General features: G+C 42.8%; 1 protein-coding gene across 2 annotated transcripts in view; it reads left to right on the forward strand.

Annotated features, from left to right (window-relative positions):
• The first annotated feature begins 17,736 nt into the window (after window positions 1-17,736).
• Window positions 17,737-22,175, forward strand: part of Ntrk2 (neurotrophic receptor tyrosine kinase 2) — a 364,133-nt gene continuing 359,694 nt past the window's right edge. For both annotated transcript variants that reach the window (XM_048331472.1, XM_048331481.1), the window contains exons 1-2: window positions 17,737-17,881; window positions 18,402-18,983. In XM_048331472.1, the coding sequence (XP_048187429.1) occupies window positions 18,772-18,983 (212 nt within the window). In that variant the 5' untranslated portion in view covers window positions 17,737-17,881; window positions 18,402-18,771. The remainder of the gene's footprint in view (window positions 17,882-18,401; window positions 18,984-22,175) is intronic.

A 22,175-nucleotide genomic window follows, 5' to 3' on the forward strand; every position in this document is an offset into this window, starting at 1 on the left:
AGTCCTGTGCTGAACACATGTGAGGTTGACTTTCACATTTGTATTTTAGACTCAGGTCTAGAAAATAGAAGCTCCCATGTACATTTGGAAGGAGGCAGACAAAGGATCTGGGTTCTCAGGTGAAGTCTTCTGCTAGGCTCTGATGATCTCCAGAAAATTTCTTCTAGATACAGAGATTCATGTTAACTTCAGGCAAGTGTGGAGGTGGGGATCTACTCATAGATAGGTGTTAACTAGAGCAACTGAGGCCTTGCCACATTCTCTATGTCTCTCTTACCTCCTCAACTGAAAACTAACTACAATGGAACACATTTTTATTTATTTATTTTATTTTTGTGCAGACCCTGTGGCTTGAACTCAAGGCCTAAAGTGCTGTCCCCGAGGTTTTTCTTCTCAAGGCTAATGCTTGACCACTTGAGCCACAGTTCTACTTTTGGCTTTTTGGCAGTTCATTAGGAATAAAAGTCTCACAGAATTTTCTGCCCTAGCTGGCTTCAAATTGTGATCTTCAGATCTCAGCTTCCTGAATAGCTAAGATTACAGGTGTGAGCCACTGGCACCTGGCTGGAATGTTTTCTTTCTGCAAAGAAAATCAGATCCCAGAATGGGAAGAAGGATGAGGAAGAAAGGTTGCCTTAACAAACTTCTCTCTGGCATTCTCTATTGAGATACCCAATCTAGCCCAGGCAGTTGGACGTAACTGTGTGCTCACAGACAGCCCTATAATTGTGTCCAAAGCACCAAAGCAAAGGAAGCTGTGAGACTGTTTCTGTGGTAAGGCAAGATTACATTGGGCTTTGGTGCTTCTCGTGAGGGTCAGCTAGAGGAAGATTCACATCACAGGCACAGAGGTTGCTTCACGGCTGTTTCGTCCATATGGAAGGGATAGGCTACCTTCCACTCTTGTTTAAGTGCTAGTGACCCTCCACTTGCCACTTACAAAACAAGGTTAATTAATGCAATACACACCTTGGGAGGCAATATTCTGCACATGAAGAGAGTTTCATACTTAACATTTGAGCATTCAAAGACCATGCCTAGTTGCTTATCCCAGAGCCTTGTAAGATAGAATTGGGCTGGTATGACCTTTTGATTAAATGTGGGGCTGCAGGCACAGAAAGAGTTCATAGTTAGAACCATATTATGCCTTGGCTTCATAAACAATCTTGTCATCTTTCATAGTTCTTTGGGTATGATATTTAGAGAACAAAGAGTTCCAAGAGGGGCTGGGGATATGGCCTAATGGCAACAGTGCCTGCCTCGTATACATGAGGCCCTGGGTTCGATTCCTCAGCACCACATATACAGAAAACGGCCAGAAGTGGCGCCGTGGCTCAAGTGGCAGAGTGCTAGCCTTGAGCAAAAGGAAGCCAGGGACAGTGCTCAGGCCCTGAGTCCAAGCCCCAGGACTGGCCAAAAAAAAAAAGAGTTCCAAGAACCTAGTAGAATCAGAACCGAAAACTATGGGTGATACTTGTTGAGGCTGTGAGACTACTGGTGGCAGATGTCATGATAACCCTCATCTCAATTCAAAATATTTTAAGTGAGCCAGGTGCATTGGCTTATGCCTGTCATCCTAGTTACTCAGGAGGCCAGGATGGAGAGGATTGTGGTTTGAGGCCAGCCCTGGCAAAATGTTTGAGAGGTTCTATCTTAACCAATAGGTTAGGGTGGTGGCATTTGCTTATCATCATACTAACTATGCATAGCTAAGAGGATCATAGTCCAGGCTGGACTGGGTGAGGTGAGAGTCTATTCCCCAAATAACAAAGTGAAAAGAGCCAGAGATATGGCTCAAATGATAGAGAGCTAGCTTAGTAAGTGTGAGGCCTTGTGTTCAAATCCCAGAATCACACACACACACACACACACACATACACATATGCACGCACATATCCTAAGTGGCATTTCCCCCCACATTTAAGAAAACGGACTTCTCATAGCAGAGCATCACAAGAGCCCAATAAGCTATACCCTTATGAACACATAAGATGATGCTAAGTGAAATGAACTCCATGTTATGGAAACGATTGTTATATCACAGTTGTAACTACTTTCAACGTCCCATCTGTATCTGTAGCTTCTATTATTGATGATGTTCTTGTATCACCTTCCTGTGGTTGTACCTACACTATCTCTGTAATCTTATCTGAGTATATTGGAAACCGTGTTATACTGGTATTAGAAGTAGGAAATTGAAAGGGAATACCAAAATTTGAGAGACACAGGGTAAAAAAAGACAAACAACTACAAAAGCAATACTTGCAAAACTGTTTGGTGTAAGTGAACTGAACACCTCAGGGGGGGAAAGGGAAAGGGGGAGGAGGGAGGGGGGTATGAGGGACAAGGTAACAAACAGTACAAGAAATGTATCCAATGCCTAACGTATGAAACTGTAACCTCTCTGTACATCAGTTTGATAATAAAAATTTGAAAAATAAAAAAAAGAAAACAGACTTTTTATTGTAATTCAAGGCTCTGAAGTTGTGTAAAACTTTTTCTGGAAAATGACTTCACATGTGTAGCATAAGAGAAAATGGGAAGCAGGAGAGCGCCTCTCAGCTAGCTCCAGGTCTTTCTTTTTTTTTTTTTTTTTTTTCCAATCCTGGGCCTTGGACTCAGGGCCTGAGCACCATCCTTGGCTTCTTCCCGCTCAAAGCTAGCACTCTGCCACCTGAGCCACAGCGCCCCTTCTGGCCGTTTTCCATATATGTGGGGCTGGGGAATCAAACCCAGACCTTCATGTGTAGGAGGCAAGCACTCTTGCCACTAGGCCATATTCCCAGCCTTCCAGGTCCTTCTTAAACACAAAAAACCATGCCCTATTAGTGGGTGTCTTCTAGGTAGTAGGAAAGGTTTGCTGAAAAGTTTCTTGTGTGTGCTGGTCCTGGGGCTTTGAATTCAGGATCTGGGCACTGTCCCTTAACTTCTTTTGCTCAAGGCTAGCATTCTACCACTTGAGCCACAGTGTGACTTTCAGCTTTTTTCAGAGCAGTTTATTGGAGATAAGAGTCTTACAGACTTGACTGCCCAGACTGGTTTTGAACTGCAGTCTTCAGATCTCAGCCTCCTGAGTACCAAGGATTTTAAGTGTGTTGCTAGCACCCAACTTACTGAAACTTTTTTTCCAGTCCTGGGACTTGAACTCAGGGCCTGAGCACTGTCCTTGGCTTCATTTTTCTCAAGGCTAGCCCTCTAACTCTTGAGCCATGGTACCACTTCCAGCATTTTCTGTTTATGTGGTGCTGAAGAATTAAACCCAGGGCTTCGTGCATGCTAGGCAAGCACTCTACCACTAAGCCATATTCCCATCCCCTTTACTGAAACTTTTAAAGAGTAATTGGAGGAAGGTAAATGGTACAGGTTCTATAGTTGCAAAGGACCTTGCCTGTCCCTGGAGCTTCTACACAGAAAAGAGGCAATTATATGAGAAGGCATGAGGTCATGCCTGATCATGAAGGTGTATGAAGAAGAAACCACTTAGGTGAATCTCAGGAAGAGACAGATTAATTCTACAGAATCACTTGTTTTCTATTTGTCTTTGTTGGATAACTTCAGGATTGCAATTCTGATACTGACTTTGTTTCCATGAGGCTTTGTCATCAGATTTAGGAGAGAATGGCTCTGGGTTTATCAAGAGCCTAGGGCTAGGGTACCCTAGAATAGGCAGGGGGAAGAAGAGAGGAGATGTCCACATGTAGAATTGTTTTTCAGGACCTTCTGAGCTTCCTCCAGACAGACTACTACAGCCACAGAGCAGATTCTGATCAGAGCAAAAGGAAGCAGGTAGCAAGCCAACCTCATGTCTTCTTAAGAGTCTAGTCTGGGGGCTGGGGATATAGCCTAGTGGCCTGCCTCGGATACACGAGGCCCTAGGTTCGATTCCCCAGCACCACATATACAGAAAAAACGGCCAGAAGCGGCGCTGTGGCTCAAGTGGTGGAGTGCTAGCCTTGAGCGGGAAGAAGCCAGGGACAGTGCTCAGGCCCTGAGTCCAAGGCCCAGGACTGGCCAAAAAAAAAAAAAAAAAGAGTCTAGTCTGGGGACAAGAGGCCAGTGTGCACAGTTGGTGGTAGGACAGAGAAAAGATGTAGGGGTGACCACCACTTGAGCAGCTTGAGATTCCTCCAACATGCCCTGCCATGCTGTTTCCAGCCTCCAGGCATTCAGTCATGTCATCCCTGTGGCCACTTCTCCTGGACGGTTCAAGTACACAATTCAAGACTCATCTCCAGAGTCTTTGCCTTCATAATACCTGACCCAGATCCCTGACTGAGGTTCTGTACTCTCCTCAGTTGTCAGGAACCTGTAGGCCTTTGGCTGATGTCTCCAATCTTACCCCATGTACATTGAAAAGATCTACTTTAGCATATGTCTTCTCATCAGATTTCAAGTTCTTTGAAGATAGAAATGGTGTCTGGTGCTTATTTACATTCTGAATGTTCCATGTTGCCTGTCAAGTGACTTGACAAGAACTGGAGGTCTGATAGTGCAAGCACTTCCCTGGATGTCAGGATGCAGGGAATGAAGGTGGATGCAATGGCGGCTGGATGCTGATGGTTGTAAGGTAGTCTAGTAGTGCCTTAAGAGAGCTCTAAGACTATTGAAAACATTTCATTCAAGGAACAGCTTTGTATTGTTTGTGTAATTACAAAGCATATTTTTTTGTTTACTGTTTTTATTAGCATGTCAGTAGTACAAGAAGATTTTATTGTGATAATTCCATAGGTACATACACTATACTTTGAACAAGTTTACTTCCTGTGTTATTTTCCTTTTACCTTTCCCAACTCTTCCCTTTATCAGTGTTTGGTGTGTTTAATTTTTATTTTCACATAAGAGAGGCCATATTTCTCTCTCTTTCTCTATGTCTACATATATGTATCTAGGTATAGATACATATACATATACACCTATACATTTTATGTATACACAAATACACATCTACATATATGTATGTGTGTATATATGTGCATGCATGTACGTGTATACTTGTATATATGTATGTGTGTATGTATATGTACATATGTGTATATGTATCTGTGAATGAGTATGCATATATATGTACATATGTAAATACAGCCTCTCCTTTCTTTTCTCATTTCTCCTCACAGACAGTTCCCTTTTTAGACTCATGGGTCATCATCATTCTATCAGTAGCAGCATTGCTGTCATCACTGTAGACCTAGAGTCCACAAGAATTTACTTTTTAATGGAAAATAATTCTTTGCAGATCGAGGGTTAATTAGCTATGCAATACAAATAAAGTTCTGCATAAAGACCCTTCAGAGTCATGGAGATGATTTTACAGTCTGAGCACATGAGGTCACTCTTGCCTCCATGTTGTTCTTAAAAATCCTAGCATGTCAAAGCTGAAACGAATCACTGAGGTTAACTAGTTCCTCATCTATTTGTGTGTGTGCGCACGCGCACACACGTGCCAACAGTGGAACTTGAACTAAAGGCCTTGCTCTCTTGCTTGGCTTCTTCACTCAAAACATGTTCTCTACCACTTGAGCCACACCTCCACTTCTGGCTTTTTGCTGGTTAATTGGAGATAAATGTCTCATGGGTTGTCTTTGAATCATAATCCTCAGACCTTCATTTACTTAATAGCTAGGATTACAAGTATAAGCCACTAGTGCCTCATTGTTTTATTTACCTATTGAGCTGAAGGAAACTACACAAAACATAATGACTGCAAACAACAGGAATTTTGCTCTATTTTTCACAAATCAGGGTCAGCCAATTCTCCCTTTTTACATGGCATCCAAGTAAATTAAGCCTCTCAGCAATGTTCAGATGATGGCTAGGTGGATCAGGAGGATTAACTGGCCTCATTCACATGTGCAGTAACTAGACAGGGAGTCTGGGGTGCAGGGCTGTCCAGTGTGATGGCTTTAGGGTGGTGGAACCATGGTAGTTTAGATTCTAAGGGTGAGTCTTACCATACCCAAGGTAAGAGCTACAACATAGCTTATGATGAATGAAGTAGGGAATGCATGCAATCTCCACATCATAGCATAAAGAGGAAGTTGTGGGAATCTCTGTCTCCTTTTTCTTTAGGCAGGCTGGGAAGTCAGTGTTGACCAAGGAGAGGAAGATGAACCTTTAGAAGAGGACAGAACAGAATGAAAGGTCTCAAAGTTCCCGATATACCATGGAACTCTAGATTTTTCCTGCAACATGCACCTAATCTGAACTGCGACACAAGAAGTATATTTTCTACTAGGGGAAGCAGGGAGGGGCTTGTGAAGCAGTATGAGCTTTAACTGTTAGTGAAAAAACTTAGCTAAGTTTTCAGTAGAGGTGCTCCTCATTTCTTCCAATAGAAATCACAACTTTGAGAGGCTACAGGAACAGAGGTAAAGAGCTCCCTTAAATAAAACAAAACATAGCACAAACAAATGTTAACACCAGGAAGGGAAGGCTAGCAAGCTCTGATTAAGTCAGATTCTGTCTCTGTAGACTCTCTTCTACCAGGATGCTTCTGCCTCTGTCATCAATGATGTTCTGATTGTTCTGATGATTGTTCTGATCTCTGTAGGATATGGGGATGGGAGGCAGGAACAAGTAAGACCAGGACAAGACAACCTACATTTCTGATCTGGCTGTGACACTGGAGATTATACAATGTATTTATGAGATGCCAAGAAGACTGTTACTATAACCAGATTTCAGGGAACTGATCATGTTTTATCTTTTTTTCTTGAGAAAAATAGATAAAATTCTTTGACTGGATGAGTCTAAAAGCAGATATTGATTTGAGAGAGAGACAAGTTATAAAATCTAAAATTCTGACCCCATAGACACAAGTGATCTCCCATGAGAAAGTAATGAGTCTCTCTGTAATGACCCTGTGGATTTGGGTGTAGAAAAAAATAGTGAAGTAGAACGTATAGCCAAGTTCTGAATACAACAGAACAGCAGGCATCTGGAAACTATGGCAGTAAGAGTGGCTTCTAGATAGTATTAAAGTTGAAGAAAACAACTAAATATAGAGGACAACAACAAAAGGACTATTTAAGTCAGGCGCAGAGTAACAAGCACAGAGCTTGGACAGATGATGAAAAATTCACAGTCAGAGACAATGAAAAATCATTCACTTCTTGTTTTGTGTCCTGGTCTGCTGTGCAAAGGAGTTTTCCATTGATGTGGTAATGAAGTTGCCATCTTAGTTAAATGGGAATATGTAAGAGAAGTCATAGTTTATTTCAATGGTTGTAAAAATGATAAAAGTAATTACTGGTCATTCTCCTGTGATCAGAGAAGAACTTCTGGTAATGATTGGCTGTAAGATGCTCCCAGAAGAAGGGAAAAATGTCTGAATTTTCCAAAAGAGGGGTAAAGATGAGGTTCAGAATGCAGCTAAATTACTGTTTCTTCTGTTTCCCCAAACCTCTTCCCACTTGCCCTTTCTACTCCTCCTCTTTCTGAGCTATCCTCCCCAATCTTTCTGCTGTAGGAGGCAGGAGAGTGGGTATACATTGGTGAGGAATATTACAATGCCTAAACTGTGAAGGAGGAATTTCTGCCCAAGACAACATGACACCAATTGCGGACAAGATGGTTCTAAAAAGTCATTTGGCAAAACTTTCATATTTGAATATGAGAGAAACAAGGCACAAGGATCAAAGGAACCAAACAAAGAAGTAGAATTATAAATATGTTTGTTTTTTAAACTTCAGTGTTAGGTTGACCTGGGGTTCAAATAAGAAACAATCTATAGCTGGGTGTGGTGACTCATGCCTATAATTCCATCTATTCAGGAGGCAGAGATCTAGAGGATTACAGTTTAAGGCCAGCCTGGGAAGAAAGTTAATGAGACCCCTGTCTCAACAAATAAAGTAGGGTATGGTTGTGGGGGGCCTGTGACCCCAGCTTCATGGGAAATATAAATAGGAAGATTGTGGACCAGGCCAGCTTGGGCAAAAGAAAAATAAGATAGTTTTGGAAAACTACTTAAAGGAAAGGTGGCTAGAGTATGGCTTAAACCATAGGACGTATGTCTTAGAAACACAAAGCCCCCAGTTCAAACCTAAGTACCTCTAAAATAAAGAAAAAGAAATAACCATAACCACAACCCACTAAATTGCCTTACTAATTTTCAACCTCAGTTGGAAGAATGGTTGGTTACTTAGCTGTGGAGATCTGATAGGATTTAATACTATAGTCATGAACACTGTTCTTTGCATGTAGTTGTCAGTCAGAACTGGGAATATTTCACTGCTCTCTACTACCTGGGCTGGATAACACAGAAATAGCACATTGCAACTGTCTATTGATGACTAATAAGGAATTCTTTAGTGATGTAGGCAGTATGATAGAACAGCTTGTGATAAAACAGGACCATGTGGGGTCGGATGCAACTATTGATGAAGACTGTTGACCTAACCTAGAAAAATAACTTGATGTTGACTATAAATATCAATTCAAATGTAGATTTCTGGATCAAGCATTTGTATATGATTTCAATTTTTGGTCAGTCTGTGGATTTTGTTTCCACCTGTTCTTAACATGTTCATCCATGTTCTATAAGTCTGTGTGGACTTACTGTTTGCTAAGTGTCTGATTAAGTATTAAAAGTGGGACCTTTGGGCAGAGACAAAAAGTGAAAGTAGGACAAGCCTTTGGGTATAGCTGTGGTCCAGAGTATTATAGTGGAATATAGACCACAGAACATCTGGGAAAAGGTGGAGCAAAGACTCCTCATCCAGAGCTGGAGCCTGTGGGTTTGGAAACTTTGTGAATAACAAAACAGGGTATTGGGGAGAGAGGGAGCCACTCTGGGGCTATTTGTGAACACCAGCCTCTGCTTGTATTGTGATTTGTGCTAGGACTTTTCCATGCCCAAACAATGGACCCTGGAATTTCTTTGTGCTATCCCCCTCCCCCCCGCCCCAGCCTCCTGTACTAAATTACACATATTCCTGAGAAAGTTGGACACTCACTGATAAACACTGTTAAAACTGCACATAGGAGTTCAGATCTCATTCTTTCTACCAATGGAGTGATTCTGGAAGCTGGGTAATACTGAGGCCAAAGGGACAAGAGGGACATTGTGGTTAGGATGTGGCTAATCCCAGAGAACGTTCTTTTCTTCCAAACAGGCTCTCTGATTTCTTTGGGTTAACAGAGTTAGGACTGGTATAAATACTTTTCTGCCTTTCTCCACAAAAAAAGACAAAACGTATTCACAAATATTGTCTTCCTTTATATGATTATATCTGCATATACATTTATATATGATGTATGAATGCCATATATTCTATATCACACTATGTATTACATTACATACTGTATATTGATCAAACTATATATTGTGGTATATTGTTATATATTGTATATATGTGTATATATAGTATTAGCTATCTTTCTGTTACTGTAACAAAATACCTGAGATAAGCATAGAAACAAAAGGTTTATTTTGGCTCATAGTTTTGGAAATTCTAGTCCATGGCCAACTGACACCATTATTTTGAGTTGTGGCAAGGCATGACACCGTGGCAAGTGTGGCGGAGCAAGCCCATAGCAAAAGAGAGGAAAATTGAGGCAAGTGGTCCCATGATCCCCTTCAAAGGCACATCACCAGTGACCCAAGGAACTTCCACTGTTCCCTGCCTGCTAAAGATTCCACCATCTCCCATGGAGGACCAAGCCTTTAACACAGCATAAGCCCAAGAGAATACAGGTAATTATAACTCCTTTTAACTAGGTGTGTAACACTATTTAGGATAGAAGTAATATAATTTATTGAATTCTTCCACTGTTCTTGGGCACACAGGAGGTTAATTCCAGATTTGGTTAACTAGGGGTAGGGAATATTTAGCCATGTGCAATATAAGGCCTAGAAATCATTGGTACATATTGGGGCAGACACAATAATTCTTGTTGGATGAAAGTGGCTTGTCTGTCTGTATTGATGTTTTCGTATGGCTTGTAATGGTGTTATAAATATCTAAATGGCTCTTGGCACCAAAAGGGCTTCCCATCCTTTAAATCACAGTTTCTCAAAACTTTTGTTCAAAATGTAAAAGAAATTGCACAGTAAGTCCCACTGAAATTAGAATGCTACAGAAAACAGTACACACACACACACACACACACACACACACACACAGTTGGTACTAGGATTTGGATTTGAATTCAGGTACTCTGCCACATATTCAGAAAATTGGAATTTCAAATAGAACACAAAACAGCTTTCTTGAGGTTTGATTGACACAATAAGCTGGACAATGTAGCTCATTTCTGTAAATCCTAGCTACTTAGAAGGCTGAGATCTGAGAATCACAGTTCAAAGGTAGCCTAGGCAGAAAAGTCTATGAGACTCTTTTCTCCAATTAACCAGCAAAAAAAAAAAATTACAAAACTAACAAACAAACCAAAGAAGAGCTTGAAATGGAGCTGTGGCTCAAGTGGTAGAGAGCTGGTCTTGAGTGAAAATTCAAATGAGGCCTTGACTTCAAGCTCTAATATTGGCCTGTGCATGCATACACATACACACACAGAAACTTGACATAATAAGAAACATCCTCAAGCATACAATTTACTAAGATCAAAACAATCTTCATGTTGAAGATAATGAGTATACCCAACTTCCTTCAGCTTTCCTTGTGTCTCCTTCTCGCTTATTCCTACTTACTTCACAAAGCATGCCTATGTTAAGGTTCTTACATCAAGCATTTATTGCTTTTCTTGATGTTATTGTGTATGTGTGTGTGCACACGTGTGTGCATGTGTCTGTCTTGTGCCAGTTTGGGGTTTTGAACTCAGGGCCTGGGTACTGTCCCCTGTTGCTGAGGTTTTGTTTGTTTGTTGTTGTTATTCAAGTCTAGAACATTCCCACTTGAGCCACAACTCCACTTTGGGCTCTTTTTTGTTGTTGTTTTGAGTGGTTAATTGGATATAAGAGTCTCAAGGACTTTCTGGCTCCTGCTTGGGCTAGCTTCAAGCTGTGATCCTCAGATCTCAGCCTCCTGAATAGCTAGGATTATAGGTGTGAGTCACTGGCACCCAGCTACTCTTTCTCTGGTAAGCATCATTCCATTATACAGCTAAGTCACAATGTAAGTTTCCCATTTTCTTGTCAGCAAATGTTCATATTGTTTCTAGCTGCTTCCTCCACCTCTTCTTTTTCCCAACTGAGCTGAGTTACTTCCTCAGTCCTGTATATATTCTTTTAAGAGATTTCTATTGAAGCTGGGAGCTAATGGCTCACGCTTGTAATCCTAGCTATTTAGGAGGCTAAGATCTGAGGATCGAGGTTCAAAGCCAGCCCAGGCAGAAAAGTCCCCCAAGAGATCTTATTTCCAATTGACCACTAGAAAACCAGAAGTGGAGCTGTGGCTCAAGTGGTAGAGCGCTATCCTTGAGGCTCAGAGACAGTGCCCAGGCCCTGAGTTCAACCCCCCTCCCCCAACCAACTATATATATTCAGATATTTTGTCCATTTTTGAATTTTTCTGTTGAGTTTTTTGTTGTTGTTGTTGATTTTATATTTAATGGATATTAATTCCTTGGTACATAAATTCATTCTTTCAGTCATCTTGTTACTCCATTGACTGTTTCCTCTGTTGCGCAGAAAACTTTCAGCCTGATTTAATCTCATTTGTTTAATTTTTGTTGTTGTCTGTATTTCATATTGTTCAACAAAACTTACCTTACACTCATGTTATATAATGTTTCCTCCTAATAGTTTTTAGCTTGGAGTTTTGCATTTAAATTTAAATCCATTTGAGTTAATTTAAAGAAAACACATATATTATGAGAGCTAGGAGTCTAGTCTCAGTCTTATTGTGAGCAAACAGTTTTCCCAGCACCATTTGTTGGAGAGAATAACTTTGCCTATACATATGCCCTTTGTTGAGAATCATTTGGCTGCAAGTACATGAGTTTATTTCTTGGTTCTCTAGCCTGTTCCATTATGTGTCTATTTCCTTACCAATATCATGTTTTTTCCTTGCTATGGTTTTCTAGTACATTTTTTGAAGTCAGATAGTATGATCCAGCAGGTCTATGTTTACCTTTTAAAGAAATCGTTCTACTTTTCCAAAGTGACTGTGTTGTTTTATACTCCTACCTGTAGTGTATGGGAATTATAGTTGTTTCACAGTCTTGCCAACAATTGATTGATATGGTCAGTCTTTAAAATTTTATCTCTTCTGATTATATTATGAGAACTTCACTGTAGTTTTAATTTGTATTTTCCCAGTGACTAACAGATTGGCCATCTTTTCATCTGCTGTTTGCCAATTATATAATTTCTTTGATAAAGTATTATATTCAATTCAGTTGCATATTTCAAAATAGTTTTCATTATTAATGAGTCGTGAGAAGTCTTAAGATACTTCAAATACAAATAAATTCACTATGAGACATACGATTTGTAAATATTTCTTCCTTTGTGACTTTTCATCTTTACCTGGATCCTTTGAAGAACAGCATTAATTTTTATAAAATCTAACTTATCTCTTTTGTTCCTTTTATAGATGGTACTTTATCTCTAAATATTTCATTTTTGATGCTGCTACAAATGGTATTCAAAAATGTTTATCATTGTTTCTTGCTAGACTATAGAGATAAAATTAACTTATAAGTAATTAACTGGTATTCTTAAAAGTTGGTAATTCACTTATTAGTATGAGTAGCTTCTTTGTAGAGTATTAGATTTTCTATACAGATCTTGCTATCACTTTATAGATAGGTTTATTCTTTTTCAATCTAGATGCTTCTAATTTGTCTTTTGACTAATTGGATTGATTAAAATCTCTAGTACAATGCCACATATAAATATGAGTGAATTTCTTAAACTTTTTTATAATTGAGGGAAGAAAGTATTCTGTTTTCTACTTGTCTTATGTCTTATGCTAGATATACTTTTCTCTTGTATATTCTATTTTGTTGAAACCAGGAAAGGGACTGGTTGAAGTTTTTCTATTCCTTGTTTGCTGAGAGTTTTCAGAAAGCTGTTATATTTGGTCAAATATCTTTTCTGATATTTTTCAAATATCATTTGAGCTGAGCAAATTGTTCCATGCATTGATTGAGTTTTTAAAATATTAAGCAGAAATTGAATGTGTGTATAAACCCTACTTAGTCATGATATTTTAGGATATGTGATATCTTATTGTATTAAATTTAATAACATTTTATTCAGAGTTGCAACATTTAAATTCCTAAGATATTTGTCTGCTGATTTCTTTGTTTCTTGATATCAAGGCAATGTTGACTTCACAAAATATTTGGGAAAATGTTCCTTTCTTTATGTTTTTGTGGAAGAGTATGGGTAGAATTAGTGTGGTTTTCCTTAGTTGTTTTGTAAAATGCACCAGTGAAGACATTTGGGTCTAAAGCATTCTGGTTTTTGGTTGTTTTTTCCCCTCCATCCCTTGGCTTGAACTCAGGGCCTGAGCACTGCCCTTGGCTTCTTTTTGCTCAAGGCTAACACTCTACCACTTGAGCCACAGTGCCACTTCTGGCCTTTTTTATATATGTGGTGCTGAGGAATCGAACCCAGGGATTCATGTATACACTACAAGCACTCTACCACTAGGCTGTATTCCCAGCCCAAGGGTCTAAAGCATTCTTTTTTTTTTTTTTGCCAGTCCTGGGGCTTGGACTCAGGGCCTGAGCACTGTCTCTGGCTTCTTTTTGCTCAAGGCTAGCACTCTGCCACTTGAGCCACAGCGCCACTTCTGGCCATTTTCTGTATATGTGGTGCTGGGGAATTGAACCCAGGGCCTCATGTATACGAGGCAAGCACTCTTGCCACTAGGCCATATCCCCAGCCTTCTAAAGCATTCTTTATGGGACTTTTAAAATCTATAAATTCAGTTTTTGTATTAGATATATAACTGTCCAGGTGATCCATATTTTTTGTGGGGAGTTTCATTAGTTTGTGCCTCTCATGGAATACATCATTTCATAAGTTGTCAAATTTATTTGCGTAAAATAGTTCACAATACACTTTATTATTGTGATAATATTTATGGAATAGTGTTTGCCATTGCTCTCATTCTTGCTATTAGAAACTTGAGTCTTCTCTCTTTGTTCCTAATCAGTCTAACTAGATGTTTGTCGATGTTTATCAATTATATTATTGTCCAGGAATAAATTCTTGTTGGTTTGCTTGTTGATTTTAGCCTTCTTTCCTTTCTTCCTTCCTCCTTTCTCCCCTCCCTCCTTTTCTTCCTTCCTCCCTTCCCTCCTTCCTTCCTTCCTTCCTCTCTCCTTCCCTCCCTCCTTTTCTTCGTTCTTCCCTTCCTCCTTTCTCTCCCTCCCTTCCTTCTTTCCTCCCTCCCTCCCTTCTGTCTTTCTTCTTTCTCTCTCTTTCTTTCTTCCTCCCTTTCTTTCTATTTTTTCACTCAGTCCTGTACTACTTCCTCTCTTCTGCTCACTCTATGTTTCATTTGCAGTCCTTTCCCATGTTTCTTTAGCTGAGGTCATCAGTTAGAGACCCTTGTCTGTTTGTAATACAGGAATGCTGTATAGTGCTTTCAACTTCTTCCTAAGTGCTGGTTTAGGGGTGTCCTAAAATTTCTAATATGTCTTGTTTCCAATTTTCCTTTGATTTTTTTTTCTTTGACACATTCCTTTTACTGTTCCGTTTTGTTTTGTTTTTGCCAGTCCTGGGCCTTAAACTCAGGGCCTGAGTACTATCCCTGGCTTCTTTTTGCTCAAGGCTAGCACTCTGCCACCTGAGCCACAGTGCCACTTCTGGCTGTTTTCTGTATATGTGGTGCTCAGGAATTGAACCCAGGGCTTCATGTATATGAGGCAAACATTCTTGCCACTAGGCCATACCCTCAGCTGACACATTCCTTTTAATTTTTTCAGTGCATCTTTCCTTGGTTTCAGGTAGCTTCACATGCTGGCTGCTGCTAAATCAGCACCATGCTGAGTTATTGATGTAGGTTTCTCTATTCTAACCTTACCATGACTCTGAACTGTAACCTCAGCTCTCTTGGGGTCCTGTTGACTCTCAGAGATGTCTCTTCAACTTTGGGAGTTGGATTCTGTTTGGGTTCCCATTTTGAGCCATGGTTGATGCCTTCTGTCTTAAACACTGTTGTTTCATGTGTTTCTTCACTGTGTTTGGCACTTGTCTGTTCCCTGTTACTCTAGTCGTAAGCAGAAGTTGGTGGTATTTTTAATTTTTTTACAACTCAGTATTGAGATTAAGAATCAATTTATTGTTATTATAAATATTCAAATAAAATGGTGTAAAAGAGAAAAAATAAGTATTACTACCTAGCATGTAGTAAAGATATTTAAGATATGCCTTAGTGAAGTTAAAAAATTACATATATTACACATTTCATATATTACATATTACATATAGGTGCATTACATTGTGATATAAAAGGCATATTCTGCCATGTGTCATGGTCAGAATAGTTTCAGAAACATTGCTCTAGCTAGATATTCATGGTCCAGTAGAGGCAGGAAACTGTAATGCTTTGTCTCCATCCTTGAATTGAAGGGACTTGGGGGTCACATTTTTATTTCCTCTTCTCTATCTGGAAAAGGTTCATCATCTCCCAAAAGTCCACAGCCTGATTCTGCCTGGAATGATCTCTGGGAAATAGCTTTGAGGGCTTAAAGTTGAGAAAGGACCACAGTTCTGTGAAACAAGAGCATGCAGTGAGGGTGGGGTAGAAAAAATGTGGGCAATTATGTACACATCTCTGCCTTGATTATTCTTCAAGACACGTGAGTTTTTCCGTGTGTCCTGGACCAAGGCATTTTTGCCCTTGGCTTCTCTTCCTTGGCACATTTTCACCCGGCTTAACGTGGGGTTCCACTCTTAGGGCTCCAGTGTGAATCACAGTCCAGAGGGGCTAAGCTGACCAACAGGTCGGCTCTGTCTTCCTGGAGTGCCAGTAAGAATTGTGAGCGAGATTTGTGAATCCTTCCTCAGGATTCTTAGAATCTTGGACAAAGACGCCAGTAGATATTTGTTGTCCCCTTGTAGTATTTAAGGTGTCCCCTTGTAGTATTTAAGCATTTCACTTTGATGTTCGGTTTCTCCATCTTTCCTAATCCTCAGCCTCTGCAGGATGACTGTGTGACCATTCTGTTTTTAGACTAGGCGCCAGCAATCAGCTCTCAGGGTCCCCTAGGATCGCTCACCTTTTCCCTGGCAGCACCTGGACGGGTTCTGAGGAGCACAGCACCCAGCAGGCAGAGATGCGTGCGCGCACCTCTGGTTGCACATCTGGCCGCCAAGCGCACCCCCAGCGCAGTGCCCGCCAAGACAGTGGCAATGAGCTGATGCTCCCGAGTGTGCCGGGCGCTGTCTCCCCGCGCGGGGGCACCAGAGCCCTCCCAAGTGTCAGGCACTGCAGTGCATTTTCCCAGTACCCTTTTAAATGACTGCGGAAAAAAGACTCTGAGCCACACATGGGAAGAAGAATTCTCAAACAAGGCTTGCGAATGGCCCACAGCCGTCCTTTAACTGCACCCGCAGAGCGGCTACGGTTTGTCACCCGACTCTCCTGGGTCTTTCCATTTGTCCCTAGTGAGACCCGGAGGCTCTTTGCCCACTCGGGGCTTATCTGTAGCTGGATGCGTACGGTGGTGCTCCGGGCAGCGCGGGCGCAGGGCACGCGTTGGCGCACACCTGCGCACACCCGCCGATGCGCAAGGCACGGCAGGGGAGCAAGGGCTCGGGGTACCCCGGGTGGCAGGTAGGCATCGCGGGGAATAAAGCTGCGATTTGGGAATGGCTGCATCCTATCGGGTTACCGAAAGAGGAAAATGATGCGGCGCCACACATCGGACAGGCCCGGGTGGCCGCCGCGCAGACAGAACCCAATAAGCGTCAGGCGCGCTCCCTCGCCCTCACGCGCCTCGATTTCTCCGGCGTGTGAAGACAGAAAATGGCACAGAAAAGATCCTGAAAGCCACAGTTGTGTTTGGAGGTTGATCTCCTTCTGCAAAAGCACCCACAAAAAGCCCCTCCACGCCACCGATCTCCAAATAGATGGCCCGGAATGGGGGACAGCGATGCTTGCTTACCAACACGGAACACGTTTTGGTGTTTACGCTATTTATTCATTTTTGGGGGTGAGGGGGATAGCTTGTCGGCTCTTTTAGGCAGGATAGGAGAGGAGAACGCAATGGGGGGGGGGAGAAAAGGGAGGATTCCTATAATAAGAATCAGCGCTTCCCCCCCCCACCTCCCCGTTCTTTCTTTCCAGAGCTGAAGCAAGCCGGGGTTTCCATTTCCAAAAGGGAGACGAGTCTCTCCATGGCGGTGATTGAAGAGCCCCGCGGTGTGAATTAGGGAGTCGGGGAGGCGTCGCGCGGCAGAACGCGTCCATCTCAGAGGTATCTGGATCGAAATGCGCGTGCATGCACACACACACGCCACACACACATGCATGCACGCATGCACGCGCCTGTCTACACGGCCGATGTGTGCGTGCGTGTGTGTGTGCGCGCGCGCGTGTGTGATCTCCCACTAGCTGCTGCTGTCTGCTTCTGACCAGTGGAATTGCATAGAAGCCTCCCCCCCACGCTTCCCCCTCCCCGCTCACCCCCAGATCCCCTCCCCTCCCGTTGCTTTTGTCTGGAGGGTGTTTATGCGTGTGTGTGTGTGCGTGTGCGTGTGTGTGTGAGCGTGTGTGTGTTTTTGGATTTCAGACTAATTTTCTGGAGTTTCTGCCCCTGCTCTGCGTCAGCCCTCACGTCACTTCGCCAGCAGTAGCAGAGGCGGCGGCGGCGGCGGCGGCGACGGCGGCGGCGGCCGCTCCCGGAATTGGGTTGGAGCCGGAGCCTCGCGGCTGCTCCTCTGCGCTCACTGCGCTCAGTGCCTAGCAGCAGCAGGAGCCTGGAGCCAGGTTCCGCCGGCGGGCTTGAGGCGCCGAAGGCTGGGGTGAGCAGCGCAGGCAGTGCCCTCAGTCGCCTCGGGGGGCCCTCACCGATTCCCCCCTCCCACTCCGCCCCTAGGGCGGCCACAGCTGCTTCCCAGGTGGGACGTGCCGCGCCACCTGCCCTCGCCCCCCGTGCCCAGCGGCCGCGGTGGATTCTGCAGCATCATTGGGGGTGGGGGGGAGCCCCCCGTGGCAGAGCCATCGACACCGGCAGGCTCCTTGTTCCCCTTTAAAGGGTCCTGCGCCCGGCCTGTGCCATGGCATCCCATTTCGAGGACCCTTTCCCTAGCTTCCTTCCCTCGGCTTCAAGCTTGGAGAGAGGGTGGGCATACTGGTGATCCCAGCGTCGCCAGTGCCATCGCGGGGCAAGTGGATCCCTGGGCCCGGGGGCTGGACGCTCCATCCGTCTTCAGTTTCTCGGTTGGGCTCTGGTGGGGGTGAGGCGATCGCGGAGGGACTGTGTCCCAATTCGTGGTAGGTAGGGTCCTGCGCTTCGCCTTATTTGTGTCTATTTATCCTCAGCCCCAAGGAGCGTTCCGGATCCCCCTGCGCATGTAACCCGGAGTCTGCGCCCAGAGAGTCCCGGGAGCGCCGCCGGCCGGTGCCCGGCGTGCCGGGCCATGCAGCCTCTGCGTCGGAGGTGCTCCGAGCGGCGGTAGCGCCCCCTGCGAAGCGGCCCGTGATGCCCTGGCCCCTGTAAACCTCTCCACCCGCTGGAATACGCTCGTTCCCGGACACACTCAGCTTTGGACACGCACCACTTCGCGCGCCTGTGACAAGCAGCGAGGAGCGACGAGGGCAGAGAGCGCAGGGAAGGCCTGCCCGCACGGGCGGGGGAAGCCGGCGGCTGCAGCGCGGGAACACGCACTCCGGCTGGCACTGGCGGCTAGGGATGTCGTCCTGCATGAGGTGGCATGCACCCGCCATGGCGAGGCTCTGGGGCTTCTGCTGGCTGCTTGTGGGCTTCTGGAGGGCCGCGCTCGCTTGCCCAGTGTCTTGTAAATGCAGTGTTTCTCGGATTTGGTGCAACGACCCTTCTCCTGGCATCGTGGCTTTCCCGAGATTGGAGATGAGCAGTGCAGACCCTGAGAACATCACCGAAATGTGAGTGCCTTGTGCCCAATTTCTCTTCTGGATACTGGGGCTCAGGCTGACCAGGTGGTAGGTTCTGGATGTGCATACTCTGTGTCTCAAGTGTGGGAAGAAGTCAGACACCAGAAACACAGAAGGGAGCCATCTGTCCCCTTACCTGAGTGTTTTCACTGTCTTGTGGCTGCTAAGGCAGGGAGATGGAATACACTTCAAAATAAGTTTGATATGCGAATAATATACCTTTATGCATATTTTCCTTTGAGCGAGAAATACAATATGCATTTTATACTTCAAAGTTCTGATAGATGTGTTTGAGCCTTTTCATATGCAATAACAGTTCTGGAATTTTTGTTTTGTGACATGCTGTGTGTATATTGTGTCAGGAGAAGCTACATTCCTGTTTACTAGCAAGGAGGTTAAAATTATTAACTTTCAGAAATCTCTTGAAGGAAGTAAGAGTCTCTTTCCCTTAACATCTTTCTCTAAGGTTTGGAGTTAACCAATTTCCCATTTCATTTCCTCTATCAGATTTTGCTTAGGAGATTGCATCCAGAAAATGATCCTTGAAAATGATCTGTAAGAGGAGAAGTTCTGAGTGTTGAAATGCACTTTCTCCAAAGGGAAAATGTGATCGTTGGAAGCCTAAAAGCCTGCTCTGATTTAATTTGGACTTGACTTCCCAGAGATAAGATTTTGAAACCATTTAGGTTATAAATCTTAATTACCCATTGGGTAATTTCCTGGGACTAGGCTGGATGGTATGGTACTCTGATGTGTGCTAGCTTTAGCCTGGGATCTTTAAGTCCCCAGGAATGTTATACTGTGTCCTGACTTGGTGGAGAGGCAAAGTGATGTATTTCTTTCTTCTGCTCAGATATCTTCTGACAATTATATTGCCAAGCAAGAATTCACCAGTTCTCACTCTAGAATTCCTAAATCACCTTTGCTGGAAATGCTATAATTTTTTTCCTTTCTGGAGGACTTGGGTATTTCCTATATTTCACAAAGATGAAGCTGTATTCATCTGTGCCGAGAAACTGTGCGACGAAGTTTTCCCCGGTTTTCTTCACAATGTTTGACACTGAGATAGACAGTCAGCCTTGAAAGTAGGGCTTGGGCTGTGGCCTTCCGGTTGGCGAGTGCGCATGCATTTCCTCTCCCCCACAGAAAACGCTCAACCATGTTTCTGCCAACGTAGTTGATGAAGATAACCTGTTTTTAATGTAAGTAAGAGACCTTCCTGGTCTCTGTTGCCCGTTCTGCTGGTGATGCTCATGTTGTGAGGCTCAGGAGAAGGAAATGACTACAGAGTTGGAGGGGGGAATACGCAGGCCTGGCAGAGCAGGATCTGCCGGGAGCAGCCAACCATGGGGCTGAGTCCGGAATGCCAAAACCTCAATCTTTTTGGCAAGGAGAGCAGCACCTCAGGCAGGAGAGGAGGGTGGGTAGGGCACTAATCAGACCAGCCTCGGGTTGGGCTGGTTGATGCTCTCCCAGGCTGATCTGAAGACTCAGTCTCTTTCATGAGATGGATGCCAGTAGTCAGATGGAGGAGGCCATATGGAATTCAGAACCCTTCAGGGCTGCTTAGAGGCCGTGAAGGATGTATTTATACAGTTTGATATTGGGGCTTTTTCCTTTGTGATTGCTTTTAAAGTCTGTCTTAGATTATAGTCATATTGGAAAGAAAGAAATGAGCTATAGCTGATTCCTCTTCACTTTAATATTTTTGAGGCAATAGCTGAGAAAAGAAAACAACAAAATTGTCTTTAAATTAAAAGTTACTTTATTTATCCTTCAGGGTCTTTAAAGAGTGATGTGTATATGAAATCAACAGATTTCATCAGAGCTTTCTACTATATTCTCAAAATTGTTTCTTCTCTTTAATATCTAATGACAGGTTTCTATCTTCAGGCTTTTTGATATGGATTTTTGAAATATTTACTAAAATAATTTGTCATGATCATTCATCCTATCACAACATTCTCAGGTTTTGCTCTTATTTTTTTTCTCCTGATTTGCAAACTCTTTGGTACTGAGGCAGCTCAGAGGTATATGGGATGGAGTATTCAAGTGGTGTTCAATTAGGTTAATGATATTAGTCAGAGGGAGAAGATATGAGGAATGTAAAAAGGTATATTTGTCTATTCTGTCCTTCAGCTGTGTTTCAACCTAGCCCATAAGTACCCAGGTAAAATGTATTGCAATTCTTATTTGGAAGGCATCTCATACTTATTTTTCATTCTGCCTTTTTGATCTCAAAATGACATCCGTGGATGAATTTGTTTCACTCTATGATACCATCTGTGCTCTCCTTCTTGCATATTAATATTTGCTTGAACAGCTTTGAAATTCTTGGCCAGTGGATACCAGCTACAGTTGGAACCGAACTAGGCATTTTTAAAACTTGGTTATTAGATCCAACGGAATTCCTAAAATAATCCATCCTAAAGTTTTAGTCTACTTGGTGTGTAGCTGAAGTTACATATTAGTATTTTTCAAAAACAGGAATAATGTAAACAAACTCTATTGAAGTTTTGATAAAGTAACAAAGTTGCTACTTCATTTACAACTAAAAATTGTGTATCTTTCAGCATCATTATATTAAGCCACGTTGTCCTTGGAGTTTAGAGAGAGTTAGTGGTTAAACATTTTAAAATAGATGCACAGATTAATCAAAAAGTAAGAAAGTTTTGTGTTTGCACACATTTTGAGCTAAGCTAACATTTTATTGCCAGTGATTGTTCAAACAGATTTTATTTTATTTTAACTTTTGTGCTAATACTGGGGCCTAAACTCAGGGCCTAGTGCTCATCCTTAGTTTTCTTGATTGAGATGTTTCAGTGGTTAGTTGGAGATAAGAGTCTCATGGGCTTTTCTGTTCAGGTTGGCTTTGAACCTTGATCTTCATAGCTGAGCCTCCTAAGTAGCTAGGATTATAAGTGTTACCTACCAGCTAACCCACCTTCAAGCCTATCTTAATGAAAATCATCCTGTCTCAATATTGGTCTTATATTGTTTACCTACTAAGCTGATAAGTCACATTTCTATTTCTTTGCCTAGTAATTTACACTATGCCTGTTGAATAGCACAGTGCAGAATGGAAGCTCCTGATAATTGACATTGGTTAACTCACAGTTGTGCTAAGTTAAGCTTTAAAATAAAACCAATGTAGTTGGGTGATGGTAGCTCATGCCTGTAATC

This window comes from Perognathus longimembris, chromosome 1, assembly GCF_023159225.1.
Source record: "Perognathus longimembris pacificus isolate PPM17 chromosome 1, ASM2315922v1, whole genome shotgun sequence".
NCBI lineage: Eukaryota > Metazoa > Chordata > Mammalia > Rodentia > Heteromyidae > Perognathus > Perognathus longimembris.